This window comes from Acanthochromis polyacanthus, chromosome 22, assembly GCF_021347895.1.
Source record: "Acanthochromis polyacanthus isolate Apoly-LR-REF ecotype Palm Island chromosome 22, KAUST_Apoly_ChrSc, whole genome shotgun sequence".
Lineage (NCBI taxonomy): Eukaryota > Metazoa > Chordata > Actinopteri > Pomacentridae > Acanthochromis > Acanthochromis polyacanthus.
The window spans coordinates 24411553-24430900 of record NC_067134.1 but is presented as its reverse complement, the minus strand read 5'-3'; the positions used below and the strand labels follow the sequence as shown (position 1 = coordinate 24430900).

The 19348-nt window shown below is 40.9% G+C and overlaps 1 protein-coding gene and 1 long non-coding RNA gene across 6 annotated transcripts in view; one reads left to right on the top strand and one right to left on the bottom strand.

The window, feature by feature from the left end:
• The first annotated feature begins 4596 nt into the window (after nucleotides 1-4596).
• Nucleotides 4597-17118, top strand: LOC110964455 (uncharacterized). The gene is made up of 2 exons (XR_002596591.2): nucleotides 4597-5462; nucleotides 15016-17118. It is a non-coding gene; the product is annotated as an uncharacterized LOC110964455 (long non-coding RNA).
• The window catches only part of LOC110964452 (histone demethylase UTY-like), a 34903-nt gene continuing 32602 nt past the window's right edge, over nucleotides 17048-19348 (bottom strand). For 3 of the 5 annotated variants that reach the window (XM_022213178.2, XM_022213180.2, XM_022213181.2), the window contains one exon: nucleotides 17048-18969. In XM_022213178.2, the coding sequence (XP_022068870.2) occupies nucleotides 18739-18969 (231 nt within the window). In that variant the 3' untranslated portion in view covers nucleotides 17048-18738. The remainder of the gene's footprint in view (nucleotides 18970-19348) is intronic. The other 2 variants (XM_022213179.2, XM_022213182.2) reach the window with 1 other exon arrangement.

Sequence of the window (19348 nt, the reverse complement as noted above, 5' to 3'; positions counted from 1 at the left end):
TTTTCATGTATATTTTAAAGTAAAGCTAAAACTTTGTTGAAGGTTGCAACTTTTTTATAGTAAAATATGGAATGAAGAACAGATTTATACTGTAAAATGAAGAGTTTCAATGCATTTCTTTTTCCGTAAACGAAGAACATGTTTTCCTGATATTTATGGTAGTGTTTTGCCATTACATCTGCTGAAGTTTTTCCATAAAAATAACATTTTTTTTACAGTGTCTCACATTACAGATACGTACTTTTAACAAAAATTGTGATTATGGCTGTCATAAATATTAAAGCATGTGTCTTTTATGAACACAAATGTACAATAATTTTACAGGTACAAACTGCATTTTTATATCAAGTAAATGCAAAATCGTCGGGTTACTTGTTATAAATTTTACAGCATGTTTCCATTGTCAGTAGAAACTGTGAAAATCGGTATTCTTTTCGAGAAATAAATGCAAAAATTACAATACTGATGTTGTACATATTACAGCATTTTTCCATTAAATAACTGTAGAGGAGTCAGGAAAGAAAGAACTTTTAAACAGTTTTCTCCCGATTAACTTATTTACGGCGATGCAGTGTCAAATAAACGGCATCAAACAGTTTTAGAGACGGTTTTTCACCGTAAAATATTCCAACATTTATTCCTCGTGTGCTTCAATTTCTTTAAACTTTCCCCTGATTACTTATTTTTTTTACAAACTGAAAAACATGTCCAACATTTCTCAGGTGTTACCAACACTACACATACTACAGATATTGAACTACTTACATTTTAACAGCCTCTATATCTGTTTCACACTACTCTGCACGTCACCTGTAGGAAGATGTTTCCCCATGCTGAATGTATCTTTCAACAACTCCTAATTTTCTGGAATAAAAGCACTAAATTACCGGAGTAGTCCTTTAAATTTTGGGGCTGGAAGGTTGTAAAAAATCTTGGCTGGTGCTTCAGTGCAGTCTTTCACTTTCTAATTCACTTTACTTGTGTCTAAAATCAAATCCCATTACTGCCAAAAAAATAGGATACAGTTGGGGTTGCTTAATGGAATATGAGTGGGTGGCTTGTATATTATAATATCCACTCTGGCCCTTATGTTATATAAAATCTGTACCAAAGACACCATGTTTCACCTCAGAGGGTGGAATCAAATTAGTCAGAAGAATCTCGAGTCCCTCAGATGTAATTCTGAAGTTGTACATTTTGCATCAGAGGAGGCATTCTGTCATTCTGTGTGACGTTTATTCTCTAATTCCGTCCCTTATTTAACTATACCACAGTGCACTATCCATACCCTGCTTTGTAAAAGTCTTCCCAAGTTCAGCTTTCAAGATGAAACATATTAAGCTTGGAAAACATCCGCTGAGGCTTTCAGAACTCAGTCTGCCGGTTTACTAATGAAGCAGGTCCAGGGTCCAGCCAGGTCCAGGCCGGGGGAGAACTGAGGCCAATATTATTACAAGTGTCCACTCTGCACAAACAGCAGACATTTTAATTCAGCACCTCGCACTATCTGCACCAGCATCACCTCTCTGAGAGACCGACTGCGATCCTAATCACGGCAGAAATTAAAAATCAGCTTTCTGCGAACACGACTGCAATCCAGTCGTTTCTGGCTTCCAGCTGTGATCAAAGGAATTGTGGAAATTGTTTGTATTCGGTCACATTTTCTGGAGCAGACTGATAGGAAGCGTACCGGTAATTTCCCGTTCAGCTGTATGTCATGACTGTCACTTTCACTGTGTGTATATAAATGCATTTCCATAATAGAGTGAGTGTTGTAAACATGCTGGGTTGTCTCTTTTGTGTGCTGAAATGTGCAGTGAGTCTTTGATTTGTCCGATTCATCAGACCAACAGCCACTCTAGTGTTCCTTTTTTTTTTTTTTTTTTAAACATCTTCGGCATCTTGGATTTTTGTCAGCATGAGAAAGCACTCATGCGTCACCAACTACCTGCAGAATGTGTGTTTTTCACCATGGCCTTGCTTATATTTACAGGCGTTTGCATTCACCTGCAGACAAAACAGTGATGACACGCACTCTGTCAAGTCAACCTGCCACCTCTGTGGTTGTCATGGTCAAATATTCTACTCGAGCATAACTGGGCAGATTTAATCTAATTAAACAACACTGGTGTTAGTGCTATGTCTGATATAGAAACCAATAAATAGCTTCATTTTAAAAAATTCTGATAGATTCTGTTGCTGCAACTAAACTCCTATTAATGCAGATAAATGCCAAAAAGAGAAACTGATCCCATCATATATTGTTTGTTATTTGTTCTCCAGTTACATCATGTTTTTCTCTCTTAACATTATATGGATCTCAAGCATTTAGTTTAAGGTTTAAATGCTGATTTATTTTTCTCTATCTGATTTGGCGACACCTGTGGTTACTGGCGGTAATGCAACGAGCAACAAGTTGAAGAATCCCTCTTTGAAATTCCATGTTTACTGATCTCTGAGAGCAATAAAGTGAAACAAAAGAGTAAATTTGTTTGTATTTTATGAGGACAATGTGACACTACCGTTCAAAAGTTTAGGGTCACTTAGAAATGTCCTTATTTTTGAAAGAAAAGCAGTGTTTTTTTTCCAATGAAGATAACATTAAATGAATCAGAAATACAGTTTAGACATTGTTTATGTCTTAAATGACTATTCTAGCTGGATATTTTTAACAGAATAGGGGTACAGAGGAACATTTCCAGCAACTATCATGCTACATTGTGTTAGCTAATGCTGTTGAAAGGCTCATTGATGATTAGAAAACCCTTGTGCAGTTATGTTAGCACATGGATAAAAGTGGGAGTTTACATGGAAAACATGGAATTGTCTGAGTGATCCCAAACTTTTAAATGGTAGTGTACATGGAAAGGCTACTACAGAATTAATGGCAGCTGTAAATAGTTAATGATGTCTTTGTTTGTTTTTGTTTTGTTTAGCTTTGCACATATTTAAGCTTCAATTATCTTCCAGCATGCTTTCTCTCGATGTTTTATTTATTTGTCATAATTTTAGCATCCAGTCCCGGCAACAAAAGTAAGATTAACGTTTTCATGGATCTAATAGTGCGCATTTAGGGTTTTAATACTGGCTGATATGACATCTACGGTTCCTCTTGGTATTGCGACAAGCAGCAAGTCCCAGAATTCAATTTAAACCAGAAAAGCACTCAGAGAGCGCAGTACTCTGTCGCATGTTTAGCTGGACAAAAGAGTAATTCTGCAGCAAATTACCTCCACAAACATACGTTAGCTAAGTTCGATTTAAATAAATCTTGCAAAAACACTTAAAATCAGCGGGGTTTTTTTTTTGTAAGGCTGCGTATGTTCGTGCATCAGCATCAACATTGCGATGTAAAATAAGACGGATGAACTCAAAAACATCAACTGCTACAACTTCTTTCCCCCGTTTTCAACATCTAATCACAAGAGAAGTCTGACAATCTGACTCTGTGCTGCTATCTCACAGAGACAGAAGTCCTGAACAAATCTGTGGATCCAGGTTATAAAGCGCATCGCTGTCAAAATCGAATCACTTGGTCCTCGTGTCTTTTCTGACCTTCCTTAAAAATTTCATTCAAATCCGTTAGTCTGTTTTTGAGTAATGTTGCTAACAGACAGACAGACGGACAAACCAACGACTGACGACATGCTTATTGATTACTAAAAGCAAAAAAAGTGAGTCTGAAACGTCAACTTGTGCATTTGTTTTTCAGAAAATTAGACTCCGAATATGAAAATGAAGACAAAGCAAACTGACAATTCAAACTACGATATGGAGAGGTAAACATTGAGTTTAAATAGCTGCAAATATGAAAACTGGTTGAGAATATAATCCACATGGACGGGAAGGATCAACATCAATGCCAGCATGAAACAAGACGAAAGATGCATTTAAATTTTGAACCACCACTTAACTGGCTCATCTCTTACGAATCTCTCATTTTTTAGATTTGAAATAATGTTGTGAGTGAACATTGTCCTCACAGAAATTGTGCTTTATCTATATGTTAAGGTAATTTGTTTAAAAAAAGAAAAGCATGGCTGCGGTTCATGACACTTTATTTGAGTCCACGTCTTCGTACAGACACCCACCTGATGAACTCCAGTTACCTAACAAAGCTTCCTTTTTGAGGTGCTGCTATTGGCGGCGTGTGGCTTCCATATAATTACGGGGCCCTGTGGGATTGCAAATTATTCTCTCTGGCCATTTTGAACTGACAAATATAGATATAGCTGTAACCGAATTAAAGGTAGCTCACTTTTCTTTTTAATTTTTGCCGCTAAGTGCTCAATATTACAGAGTTTTTGCTTCCGAGATGCATGAAACCTAAATCAAACGCGCATATTTGTTCAAAACAAACTAATCAAATCATTTTTAACATCCTACAGCTCCGAACGGCTGCTTCTCGATGCTTTTAAGGGTGGCAGTCTGGGTCCTCAAACCAGTAATTTCTTGGCTGTTATTAGATTTAACCCCTCATGATGCCACCACTCCACTGAATCACTTGCATTTATTCTCATCAGATGGCTTCTTCGCCTCACACAGCAGCCAGCACAGGATGAATTCAGATCACTATTTATAACCCTGTTGCGGTGCAGGTTGCTCAGATTCTCTTCGCCGAAGTATCGAGCCTCTTTCGCTTATTTCAGATTTCTAGAAATCCTTCGAAAGAGCGCAAATTGTGGGATTCTTGTCCGTCTTTGCTGACGAAAAGCGAGCATTTCTGTAATGTTCTGCTTTGCCGACAACATCGTAACAAGATAAGATGTTCGCCAAAGTTGCCTGATGCACTGTAGCTGCCTTTTTTTTCTTTTTTTTTTACCTGCTAAGCCACCAAGTTATGCATATAATGGATTTAACTCCATTCTGATCTGCTCTGTGGGAATCGAGATGAGTCACAAGTGTTCGGAGCTCTTTGCCAGAGATGTTTGGCGGCCCTTCTTGAGACGTACCCCCCTCTCCTCCCCCAAAAAACCAACTTCAGGTGACACTGAAATGTGGACTTTGCTTTTTCATTGCCCCCCTTTATGTGTAGGTGTGCGCACACATGCTGACAATTGATGCGTAGGGGTGTGGAGTGGTCAACTGATGAGGCACTGTGGAGGCTGAGAGCTCTGGAGAGTGGTGTGTGGGTTGGAAGCCTCCTCTCCTCGCAATGAAACACACAAACACACACACAAAGCTGGGGGAGGTGGAGGCAGCAGAGCTTGCTTCGCCGGCTGTCCATTGATCAGTGGAGAGGTTGGTAGACTTAAAAGATCAGTGTGGAGACCGGTGGAGAGCAGAAAGAGGAGATGGAGAGGATGTAGACGGAAAGCAAAGGGGGGACATTTAGAGGAAGAAAGACAGACAGAAAGAGGCAAAGTGAGTGAGGAGGCAGGGATGATAGGGGAAATAAAGAAGCAGATCACGCCGTCTGGGGTTGCCCCGGGGTTTTTACCCAGCCTGGATGAAGCCTGTTGGTAAGCCCCCTTGCTGTTTCTCGTGTTTGTACGTGTAATGCATGTGCCACATACCCCACCTGGGTTGCCCATTTGTATGCCTGTGTGTGTCTCGTGCTGCCCATGCTTCGGTGTTGAGCCACTGCAGAGAGAAAGAGAGAGAGAGAGAGAGAGGGGGGAAAAGGGAGAGAGGGGAGTGAGATGCCAGGCGTTTGTCTTAACAGTGCAGCAGCAGGAGTACAAATCTTCCAGGCTTTCCTTCCACTGCAGACAAACCCATTCAGTCTGTGTTGTGTTCAATTAAAAACAGCAGCGCTCCCCCGGACTGCTGTTTCTCCTGCTGCAGGATTCATTCAGATTGTGTGTTTGAAAAGGGCTCAGGGTGGGAAGAAATCACACCCAAAATTTGCAAGTCTGCGAGGTAAAGAAGAGTTTATTCCCAAGATGCAGCTTTGTGAAGGTGCGTGTGATTTATGTGAAGCTGGCACGTTGTTGGCAAATCACCACATTGTGTAGTATTCCTGTAGTGACTTAAAACATGCGCTTCATGGTGTGTCTTCAGCCCTGTGATGGAACACAATGATTCAGGGCATTTTCTCTTCTTTACAAAGGCGCTGAATGTTGATGATAACAGAGCCGCAGTCCCACCATATTTGGAATTTTTCACATTTTTTCTGTTTTATTCGATATAAAAGTCGTCTAAAAAAATCAATCGATGTGTGTATGTATTTTTGAAACAATATATAGAGAAAACAGATAGTTCTGCTGCTTATTTCTGATAGGAGGAGCTGTTGTTAAATAGCCAATGGATGCACATGTGCAAAAAGTAATATGCACCAACCAGAGATGAGCACCAGTGATGCCATTTTACACAAAAATGCTTTACTTTAGTGAGGATTTTTTGACATAATTTTTGGAACTGATTTAAAATTATGCTGCATTTTCAAACTTGCTGATCACATACCTGTGCATTCACTTGAATTCTCATTGGCAGCCCTAATAGCCTATTAGATGGAGGGATCATTCTGACTTTAATGAACTGACACTGATTTTATGCATCATTACCTCTGAGCTCTTCTTCTACATCACTTCAAACCGCAGCCACTTGTGGCTCGTTGCACTTCCACACTTCTTCTTTAAATCTGAGGGGCCCCTCGGAGGTCCCCGGACCCCAGTTTGTGCACCACTGAGCCAGGCAGCAGCTGAAGAAGCCCCCTTATGATATGGAGGCAACGCGCGTTGACGTGTCGCGCTGCGCTTGCGACCACTAGTCTGGGTATGCGTCTTGTGCACACACACGCACAGCGCTCTCATGGGGACATGCGGCCAGTAGACGCAGCCACGGTAAGTGGAGCTAGTTTCTACGTACACTTTTACCTCCAGGGAGGGTAGAACAACTTTCCCCAGCCTCGATCTCGTCGTTGTTGTTGCTGCCCGTGTTGGAGAAAGGGAAGTTTAACAGACTTTTATTTTCTCCTCCTTTTCGTTCGTCGGCACCACTCCGCCGTTCGCTGCTCTATCCATGCAGATTGCGCAACGCGGCGTGTGATAGCGCGGAAAAAGCGTGAAAACAATTCAGTATTTTTATTTTTATTCAACGCCAGTGTCGCTTACTTCGGCCACCTCATCATCTTGCTTTGCTTTGGCCATGCGGGGCTTCTCCGGGGAGCACATTTCAGCCTCTCCACTTGGCTAAAAAGGGGGATTTTTACGCAACAAATGTCGTTTTTCTCCAACCCAAAGCCACATCCACGGCTCTGCTCGACATTCACTTGAGTTTTTCTTTTTCCCCAACTTGAATGTTTCGTTACTTTGAGGGCCAAGTGTGGCGCTCGGTCCCGTGTGTGTGTGTGTGTGTGTGTGTGTGTGTGTGTGTGTGTGTGTGTGTGTGTGTGTGTGTGTGTGTGTGCGCATGTGGGGGGGCAATGCGCAAAGTGTGTGGTCTCCAAGCTCTCCACCCCCGCAGAGACGCACGGTTTTTGCGCGCACGTACGCACACACGTACACGCGCGCACATTAGTCGCACACGCGCGCGCACACACACAGACACACACATTCTGCCCGTGTCGGTCGGGCACGGGTGTCTCTGGGTCTCAGGAATGCGCCCGGCGTTTTTCTCAGTATTTTTCACATTAGGAGCAGTTTGGGAACCGCTCTCAAAGCCGCTCTCAGAACCGCTGCCACCAGCGTCAAGTACGGCAAAGTGAAACGTGCACATGCGGTTACGGTTTTCAGAATAAGTCACCCTTAAATGCAAGGATGATATGACACAAGCTCTCAGGACTTTCTGATCTAAATTATTGTTTAACTTGCATCAGCTTAATCTCAATTATTTGACTGTTTTCACTTCTGATTAAAGTAACTGCATCATTAGAAACTGCACTAAACCTTTAAAAATGCTCCTTTACACACAAGTGCATATAAAGTTGGCCACTAAAGCTCATTCTTATTATATTGTCGTTGCATTGATTGGGCTTGTTTGGTCCATGAAATGTCAAAAAATGCAAAGTGGATGTCTTAAAACTCAAGATGTCTTTGCAGAACTTTTATTTGTCCAATTAAGAGTCCAAAACCCAACAACCAACAATACAGAAATCCAAGAAAAATGGTAAATCCTCTCAGCTGAGAAGCTAGAACTTGGTTATATTTGGTTTATTTGTGGTCAAAATGATTCAAAATGCGCGACTGATTATCAAAATAACTGCTACACAACTAACTACCTTACCATCCAGCTCAAATATGCAACAAATAATAGGATTATGTGCCTACATATACAGTTTTTTTAATGTAGGTTTGGCATTTATCCATATGTACTTTTACAGAAATCCAAAAAATGCAAATCTTTTGCAATATTTGCTTGAAAATGTGTCAAAAGTTTAACTGATTAGAAAAGTAACTGCCTAACTAGCTAATATATACCATGAATAACAGCACTACAGGGCCGTAGTTGCTATTTTAAACAGAAATTTACCATTTATCATTTATTTATTTCATTCTGCACTCAATTTACAAGACTTCAGAAGTTAAATGATCATTATTAATTTACTTTTCCCCCTTGTTTTCATTGTCCAGTAGCAATAAAAGTTCAAATCTTACAGATACTCCAGTTACTTGTAACATTTTTCATTACAGCAGCAAATTTTCCTCCATTTCCCCAAGCTGGGTGCTTTTATTCTGAATGCAAACAGGCATGTAGTTCCCGGTGAACTCCGGTTGGCTTGACGCTCCAGAGGGAGGGGGGTAGCCCCTGCCTGGAGAGGAGAGAGGGGGAAATTCTTGTGTTTTTGGTATGCGATCACCCAGCGGAGAACCCATGACTGAAGGGGAGGAGGAGGAGGAGGACTGGGGTTGAGTTTAGGATAAATTCCTCGCCTTCCTCTTTAAGGTAACCACATTATTAGAGCTGCTGACATGTTGCCTCCTCACATGACGCCCCGACCAGCTGATGCATTACAACTGGACAGAGTGGTCAGATGACCTCAGCACTGACAACTACGGTGCACGGATAGCGCCGGAAAACGACAAATCCTAATCAGAAAAACACCACAGTCATCCCCGAGAAGAATAAAACAAACACAACTCGAGCGAGCACTGAAAATGCAACTTGTAATGGTCATGATTTCACCTTTGTTGGTTCACTAGTGGCAGGTTTTCAGTCTCTTCTGATTGATGATGATTTAGGGACTGTATGAAAATTACTGGCATCAATAGGAGGAGCTAAAACGATGAACGTAGATTTCAAAATGCAAGTTCTTGTGAACACAGGAAAAATTGCAGAACCACTTAATTGAACTAATTTCAAGCATACTATATGAACAGTATTATTTTTTACCCCAAAAATGTACTAAATATAAATTTTAACGTAACAGAGAGCAGTTAGCATAACAGCTACGCTTCAAAAAATAAACTGAATGTTGGCTTTTAGTTAGGGATGTCCAATATTATCGCCCCGATATTGGAATAAAAATGTAATATCGGTCAATATCGTTATGTTTTTTTTTTTTTTTGCCAATCATGAAAACCAATAAAATAATTCCTGGATTTCAGCGGCATTTACCGACACGCAAATAATGACATCATCAAATTGCATTGTGAAGCGTGTAAACAAGTGTACCACATAGATCGGTATCGGCTGCTATCGGAATCGGAAATTGAGAGTTGGACAATATCGGTTATTGGCAAAAAAGTCAATATCGGACAGAAAAACAATGTTCAAGCCTTGTTAGTTGTAAAAATCCACATTTTCTGACATATTTGTGACAAACTAGCTTGTTAAAAATAAAAAAAAACCCTGACAAAGACGTGATTGTTGCTCTTTTTAATGATTGATGGCGCAGATAAAAAAGCACGTAGCTGTTTTGTCAATAAATTTATCAACAAAACAGTTAAAGTTGACATCAAAAATAAGAAAAATCTCCTTTTCAGACCACACCCAGCACTGATAATTTGCACGCAGCCCCTTAAAAACTACGTCCACGTCATTAATTCCATCAAATTTCTTTTTCTGTTCGTGACATCTGCCTGTAAACCTTCAGGTGGTCGCACACACACACAAAGACATCCTGGTGTTAACGTCAGAAATTTCAGAAACACGGCGACATTACATCTGACATATTAAATGGTGCTTGCCAGATTTGCATAACACAAGCCGAGCGCTGCCTGTTCTTCAGCATCTCTGTCGAAGCCATAATCGCCCACTCACTAACGACAATTACTATAATGGACTGATTGTTGGATTATGCCGCGAAAGTGGTTTTAGCACACATCTGCATAATTGTTCTTAGCATATACGCGCTCGTGGGCTCCCGGCTGCCATTAGCCGTTGCGGAGAAGAGAGTGATTGAGGAGTCGCTCGACGCTCGAAGAACAGCGGCAAATTGTGTACCGACTGTGTGGGTGTTTTAAGTGTGGGGAGACTGTAGCGGGGTGGAAATGCTCTGAAGCATTGTCTTGTTTAAGATCGCTTTTGGATTAGAATTGCTGCCGACTGATTGAGGAGCTTCGTGAGGGGGTGAATGTCAATGAAAGTTCAATCTAGGGGTCAGCGTTGACTGCAGATCAGTGGCGACTCGCTGCTGGTGCACAGTGCAATGGGGTGGAAAAGTATGAATAAAAAAAGGAGCATCATGCTGAGTCAAGTTTATAAATAAAGGGTCAGAAATGAAGGTTATCCAAGTAAACATGTCATCCTCACGGAATGATGCAAATGAGCCGAGAGCCAATTAGAGCGCTAGACGCGTCCTTCCTCAAGGTTTATCAGCGGGGTTTGCAGCTAAACTGGAAATTTCAGTTGAGGCTCAACCAGATGGGCTTTTTCACCCTCGTGTCATCCTGCGGGTCAAAATTGATCTGTTTTAAAGTTTGAAAATGTGGAAAACTTATCTATATTTTTACAGTGGGACTTCTGATGTACACATTTTCAACATTTTTGGGAAATTTTTGAACATTTTTTGTTGGGAAATGTTTAAAAAAATGTTTCTTTAAGAATATTCACCAAAAAAATCAACTAAAATCGAGTGAATTTCGCTGGATTTCGGTTGATTTTTTCTGAATGTTCTTAAAGAAAACATTAGAAGTTTTACTGATATGTATGTAATCACTTTACATATTTTTAGGATTTTTTTTGGAAAGATCTTTACTCATCTTTGATAATATTTACAAGAATTTTCTTGCCAAATTCGGGGGATATTTTTCAAATAAAACTTTTAAGGAATTATTGGAATTTTCTTCCTGAAGGTTTTGCAAATTTTCAGAAATTTGGGATTATTTTGTTGCTGAATTTTTGGATTTTTTTTCAGACAAGGAAGCAATATTTGTTGGTGCCCGTAAATGAAGACAACAGGACGGTTAAACATCCTCAATTCATCATTCCTATTAGCTTTGCCACATGTGATCATATTAAGTAACTTTTTAACATTTATTCATGAAAGGTTTCACCAACTTATGCAAAAGACGCATTTTACTGAAAATGCCACGACTTCTTTAGTGATGTAATTGTTAAATGTCAAATATTAGCTGCGCTTTAAGAGTAAATACAGAATGAATAAGACGACTTTATGCTGTGCGGTCTTTGTTCGAATGCTGGTGCAGCTTTTGTCAGACATCACATTAGTGTAGCTAACGTCACATGACCAACAGATGGACAGACACATCCGTAGAGCATGGGGGACTGTAGCAGCATGAGCCAGATCAACAGCTGAACACAGCTTTCCACTCACAGTCTCTGTATAAACATGCAGCGAGGCTTCAGGAGGGGGGCGCAGAACAGAGCAGCAGTGAGGAAATCTGTCCCGCTCTCTCCTCCGTTAATTTCTTTATCAAATTCAGCGGCGCAGGGATTGAGGAAAAAAAAGAAAGAAGTCTGCACCGGTGTCTTAAACAACACCTGAAACCTGCAGAGAACGGAGGCCGCCGGTAACTTCATCTCCTCCTCGTCCTGCTCTCGTTGCTCATCTCTTGAAAGCAGGCCAACATCCCACACACACAAAAAAAATCATGCTCCCTCTTCCTCTCTCCTTTTCTCTGAACAGCACTCTGTGCTAATTACTCTCCGTTTCCATGGCGATGGGTAGCACCTCGTTTTTTTGGGTTTTTTTTTCTTTTTTTTGTTAACTTGGAAAGCCCATCACAAACATGCCACACATCATTCGACAGGCAGGTTTTGCCTTAAATCCACGTTCATTAACATTATCTGTAATTTGTCATATAATTGAGGGAGTTATTTTGTATTTATTAGTTACTTAGTGTGGCAAATGTCGGTAAAAAAAGAGTTAGAGCATCACTTACTCGTGAAAAACGGGGCAATTTCTCTCAGAGCAGTTAAAAAATCAGTTTTAAAGTCAGATTTAATAGCATGGTGCTCCCATTTTCTCTCATTATGAGTTCTGGCTTTTAGCACATAGCACAATATTCATCCAGAGTTTTGGTTATTTGGCAAGTTTCTGCGTTTGAGTTTCCATCCAGCCCTTTTCTCGCTGCCTCGACATGGGAAGTTGTGAAAGATGTGACGTCTATTCAAATGTAATGACTGTTGTCGGGTTGTTGTTGTCAAATCTCATCAATCCGGTCCAGATGAGGCAGATTTATTTTGTTTAGTGTTAAACTTTTGCACGTTTGATGCCCATTTAGTGAGAAATATTTAAGATCTGAAGCCAAGTTTTAGAGTTATTTTCTTTAACAGCGCAAACGTATCTTTTCCAGCAAATGTAGTAGCATTATTACCACCAATTATTATTGATTAATCTGTTAGGGATTGACGTTCTACAGTATATTGAATCATCAAAGGTCTATTCAGAGTGCATGAATGAGTCGCTCCCTCCCCTCCATTCAGATATAGGGCTCTGGATGTCACACTTTAGGCTGCACATAAGTGAATCATTTTGACACAGTCGCACATTTCTATATATAAACGTGTAACTCACGAGGGGCAGAAGGCGTGGGGGGCGGGGGGTAACATTGAAACCGGTCAGAAAACTAGCAAGGGTGGTAATTACAGGGAGAAGAAACAAGAATGGAGTGTCTTTGAGTAAAACCTGAGAGCAGGATGGAGGGGTTGAAAGAGCGATAGCCTGAGAAAACGAAAAAAAAAAGAAGGAGGGGGAGATTATCGCAGTCTGAGCGGCCCTCGGTTCATTACTTATTAAACACACAGGAATGTGATGTCTCCGGCTTAAGGCAGCGGGACTGAAGCTGAATTTTGACTCAAATTTGAACAAATGCAGGAGAGAGATTTAGCATCTCAGGGCAAATTGCAGATTCAGATCAGATAACGCCACTAATGTGCAGAAACATCCTCAATAAACCCCATAAAAGCTTCAGTTTCTTGTTTTCCTTTAAATCATATTTGAGCGACGTTAATTTTGCAACATCAAAATGCGGTTGAAATGTGGCTGGAGATAAAAAACGTGGGCCTACACCCCCTCCTCTTTGTGCATGCCTTAATACCACATTATCCTCAATGACCCTGGGTTTTATGAATGGGTAGCAGGGAGCTCTGTCATTGGCTGAGAGCGGCAGCCAATCCGGGGGGATCATTCGCCACGGAGGTGGGAGTGGATGAATGGACATGTTGGACATTTTTAGAGGTCAGGACCCAGTGTGTATGTGTGTGTGAGTGTGTATTCCTCATGCTGCGGGGACCTAAATGTGTGTTCAAAGTCACATTAAGGGGACAGAACAGGAAGTCCCCATAAGCCACTAAATTTTCACCCTCTTGTCGTCCTGTGGGTCGGAATTGACCCGTTTTAAAGTTTGAAAATGCGGAAAAATAAATAGATTTTCACAGTGAAATTTCTGATGTCCACATTTTCAACATTTTTGGGAAATCTTTGAACATTTTTAGTGGAAAAAAGAAATGTTAAAAATGTTTGTTAAGAACATTCACAAAGGTTTTGCAAATTTTCAGAAATTTGGGGAATTTTCTTGCTGAATTTTTCGATTTCTTTTTCAGATAAGGAAACAATATTTTTTGTGCCCGTAAATGAGGACAACAGGAGGGTTAAGGTGAAGTTTTAAGGTTAGTTAAGGTCTCTAAATCGATGAAATGTCCTCTGAAGGCATGGAAACACAACTGTGAGCATTTGTAGATGTGCATGTGCGAGTCTCACACACTGACCTACTTGGTTTATTGCAGGCATCTATACATAGCTGTGGGAAACACAGCCAGACAATCGGCCCGGTTAAAATTAGCAGTCATGGCCACCTGTCTGCTTCTCAGAAAGGCGGAAACGCCAGAGCAGGGATGGAGGAGAACAGGCGAGGACGGGAAAAAGAGGGATGAGGAAGGGGGAGGAAGGGTTGCAGGGCATTGATCATTCTGCCGGTTTAACTCCTTCTCTCTTTTTTTTCCTCCCCACTGCAACACAGGGAGACATTGTTAGGTGGTCGGGATTCGAGGACGACGGGTTGGGGGGGAGGAAGGGTTGGTGGTCCGGGCCAAATGGAGTTCACATACCACTCTGCTGGAGCTCTGCCAGATTTCACAGTCCATATAGGTGGAATATGTATATATATATATATGAAGGGAGAGGAGCAACTTTTTTTGGGCCTTTATCCCATTGAACACCTTGCATGGTGACTTAACCCCACGACATGCTGAGCTAAAAATGATGATGAACGCAGTGAAAAGAAAAATAATTTGCACATAATTGCACATCCATTCCTCCACTTGCACCCCTCCCCACGCCATTGTCACTGTAATCGCAAAAAAAAAAAAAAAAAAAAGAGTCAAGTTTCCTGCCTTTGTCGTTTCAGACAGCCAGCAGGAAGTCTTCATCTTCTTAACTGACGTTCACATAAAAACTGGCATCTTGTTTCCTAGAATCACGATTTCTCAGCCCACACTTTGTTCCTGCGCGCCTCCGCCCAAGTAAAAGTGGGTGGAGAGGCAAAATGCTGCAGAAAAGCGAAATACAACAGCAAAAAAAAAACAAAAAAATGAAACAAAAAAGTACAGTACTCATCCACACTACTTTTAATTACCAAATAAATTGACTTTTGAAGGAATGTAGGATTCTGTTTTCCTTTTCGTCCACTAATATTATAAAATACTCATCTTGACATATTTCTTTTACAGGACTCCTGTCAGACGTCGAGCAGGACAACAACTCTCCAGGAAAGACGATGGAAAAAGTCGGACAGCAGCGTCCATCTGTCCCCAGGAAAACTGATGCTGCCATCCGGGCTCAGTCAGCCATCTTGTTTTGAAGTAGAACAACTGTAGAAATGAGATGTTGGAGGAAATTTAGCTTCTTTCCCACATGCACCTCCACATAAATGTCCTTTACAAGGTTAAAGCATTGCTGTTAGATACATTAGAGCCATGCTAGCAGCTACATAAAGCTGTCTTTTGACATAGCAACACTGTTAGCTCAATGCTAACAGTGTTGCTATGAGTGTTGTTATGAGTTGTGATTACAAGATGTTGTGTAAAACCAAATGTTTAGTATTCATGAAGTAGCATTAGACAGAAGTCATGACAACGCTGCTGCCAGATAGTGGCGACAGGGATGTTACTGTTGGCATTTAGAAGCTAATCCTATAGCAGGCTAACTAGCAGGATGCTTCAGGCATAATGAAAAAATGTGGCCACTGAAAGTGTTAACATTTTCCCTACATGTTACAAAATTACAAATCAAACCTCTCCATGAATAAAATGACAACATATGAACTTACAATCCAGTGAAGAATGAACTTCCCCTGCCTTAGCAAACATGCCACATCAGCCTGCTAGCATACCAACGTATGTGCTAATTAGCATATTAAGAACACCTTATGTAAATATCAGTAGTTTAGCAGGTGTTGTTTGATGAAATGACATGCTAGTAAGAGTTATCTACTGGGTAATACACATTTCTGTGCTACCATGGCTTAAAAAAATGCATATCCTTCTTTTAACAATTATCGTTTAGTGTATTTAGATGTTAGCATGTCAGCTACCATCATTTTATGACAACAGGACATATAGTGCGTCTTGCTAATAATATTTACTTGTCACCCCTCTCCAAAGTGTCTCCAGAGGTTTTTAGCAGTTAAAGCTGTAATTTTAGTTCCTTATTTATGCTTTGAAAGGTAATATAATCTGAAAAACTCACATAGAAACACACAGACGAAGATGTTTTTCCACTGCTAGATAAACATCAAACAATACATTCTCACCTGTGAGGCTGCAGGAAGTGAGAAAAAGGTTTAATGAGCCCTGCAGAGCCAGTACACCGCAAAAAAAAAATATCTCTGATGGAAAATTGACTCCAGCAAACCAACCTTTTCACATGTTTCCGACAGAGGAAATGCGAAGAGTGAAGGTGCAAGTGGGAAAAAGGCATCTTCTGAGTTCAGACTATGAATCAATTGCATGATTTTTTTATTTTGTGAGGACATTTTGTAAATAGGGAAAAAAATGCCTGCCAAAAAGCATGAATTTTTTGTTTCATTACAAGCTGTACCCCACATCCTCACCTGCATTACATCAGCAGTGGCCTCAGCATGGATTTGTTTTCCTCCTCATCATTTCCTGTCTTGGCCGGGCCACCATTTTGGCTCCAACAGAGGAAGTGGAATCACAGGGCGCCCAGCAGTTGCTCAGTAGTCAGTGTAGATCCTGTGGGGCTGGCAGCAGCTACATCTGGCTACTGGGTCTCTGCTGGCAGCCATGTTATTCAAGAATCCTGACTGTACGCTTATCATATGTGCGACTGCTTTTCTGGTGTACTTTGAGGGCTGTTTCTGATGGGATTAGCGTATTATTTCCTACTGGTGTTTTCTCTGTGTAGTTCACACCCTCTCTCTTTTGTGATCTTGAGCTTTTAAGTTTTCTAAGAAATGTCTCAAATGCCCACCCACCGCGAGGAGAAAAAGCCCCCCGTGGAGTTAATCCGAGGGTGCACGGGTACTTCAGAGGACAGCGGGAATGTGTTTCTTGAAATTATAATGAAATTGATGTACTGAGGAGCGTGGTGAGTTCTGGACCTGGCATACAGTGTAGGATTCTGTGTGTGTCAGTCTACAGCTACATTGTCTGCTGGGTTTCAGGCCTGTACTCGAGATACATCTGTGTTTTTTTTCCAATTTTTGTGAAGTGTCAACAAACATGTATGAAACAGCATGGATAATTTGACAACTTTGTGTTTATTGACTCATCATAAAACATTCTTCAAACAATAAAACAATTTTAAATGTCCGTTTCTGTACAATGCTTGCTAAGCAATTTTATTTATATATAGAAAATGTAAGAGGAGTTGTGTTAAAATGACAAAACTCCTTCAAATTTAATGGCAGGTACTCTGGAAAAAATAACAGCATTCCATCAACAAATATTTTCAAGCAATAAATATGTATTTATAAATAGTGTAAATTTACATCAAGATTAGAAACATAACGAAACAAAAAAAATCACAAATTAAACTTAATTCCATAAGTCTATGTGCAACCCATTTTCTTTGTGACTTGGCTAGTATGTTTTTTTTCAATTTTTTTTATATATATATTTTTTTACCTAAGAAACAGAAACAGTTTTGAAAAGAACAAGACAAAAGATAAAACATAAAAGCTGTAAAAAAAAAAAAAATAAAGGAGGAAGAAAGAAAAAAAATCATCTAAATTCTTCACATTACAAATTTTTTTGGAGATTTTGCTGTCCAAAGAGTCTTAAAATTACTATCTACCATAGAAAAAAGACCAGTTAGGCTAGTGCTCCTTAAGAAGGAAATAACCGAAGAAAATTTGGGGAAAGTTCTACAAATCAAAGCCAACATTTCATCCTGTTACCAGAATAGAAAACGAGAAGAAAAAAAAGGGACAGAGAGGGAAGAAGGGTAGTCAAGTCAGTAGTCTTTTTACGGGTGGTGTTGCCAGTTGTGACAGTTAACAAGTATCTACAAAACATTTTTAATCACGCGTTAAGAATCCCACTCCTCCCCCTCATCCCCCCCGTTCCCAACCGTATTTGATTGAGTCCTCCATTAAAACAGGGCTGAACCATTGTCTCTAGAGGGGGCTGGGGAGGGGGAGGAAGGGAAAAGAGAGAAAACGAGTCCCGTTATCGAGCTAGGTTGGCGCCCCCTTCTGGAAGAGGCCCCGAGCCCCGGCGCTTCAAACAGGTTGCATAGACAGACACACTCGGCCGCCTCAGCCTCCAGCCGTCGCTATGGAGACCAGCCATATGGGAGGGGGGGCGGTGGTGGGAGGGGGGGCGGTGGTGAGAGTGGGGTGTAAGGGGGTGGATTGTGGGAGGGGGGGGGAGACGGCCTTGGCTTTCCTGAATATCAGAAATGGTCCGTGTATGTAGATGTTTTTTTTTCTCCTTTTTTAAAAAATCTTAATACAAGTTCCTGTAAATGGGCGTTTTCATGGCTCCACAGCAGAAGAAGGTAAGAGGAGTCACCTAATGTCAAGATGAAGATGAATGAAGAGGAGGGGCCTGAGGAGGAAAGTTGAGACAAGAGAGTCAGCGAGGCCACTCAGTTCATCAACGTGAGGCCTCTGGAGTAACTTCCCTCATTGTTAATACACACATATAACAGCTGTACGTGTTTCTGTTGGCATGAAATGAAATAAAGTGTCGAATTTAAACATCTAGCTTTAGGCTAACTCGTCAAAAATCACTTCTTGTAAGTCGTGCAATCCTAAATGGGAAGGCAGCCCTAGAAAACCTGCTGTTAAGTCCAAACATAAAAAAAAAAAAAAAAAAAATCACTTGATCACTGGGTTTTATTTGGATGCCATCAGCACAAGTAGCACATAAATTAATTCCACAATATATGTGAAAGAAAAAGTCATATCACGTGCTCATTTTTTTTTTTCAGTTCACACAAGAAACGAGTGCTTTAGGTCCGTCCCCTCCCTTGCTCCGATGACTTACTAATGTGAACTGGTCGTAGACCTGCATCAAGTCGTCCATCCTGTGCTGCTCCAGCACCACAAAGTCGTCCAGCGTGGCGCTGCCTTTGCGGGCGCAGTCCTGGCAGTGGACCACGTACTGCTTCTTGGACAGCAGCTCCCGGCGCACGAAAAGCAGGTTGAACACCTCCACCTGCAGAGCGCACAAACACACACCAGATGTCTGTCACACACAGACCGAACACTGGAGCTGATCCGTGGGCAAAACAAAAAACTGAGAGCAGACGTTTAATGGGACATGGCTGAAAACCCTGTGTTCAAATAAAACCATTAGCATACCCCTTAATTAAGTCAAACAAAAAGCACCTCGATGCTGTCCAGAATCAACAGAATACACAGAGAGTGCGACAATGCATGATGAATTACTCTCATGCGCTGATTTTCCTATATGATCAGATGCTTGATTGATACGTCAGAGCTCTCAGCAGTGGGATGAAACTGATTTAACCCTCGTGTTGTCCTGCCGAGTCAAAATTGACCCGTTTTAAAGCTTGAAAATGTGGAAAAAATAT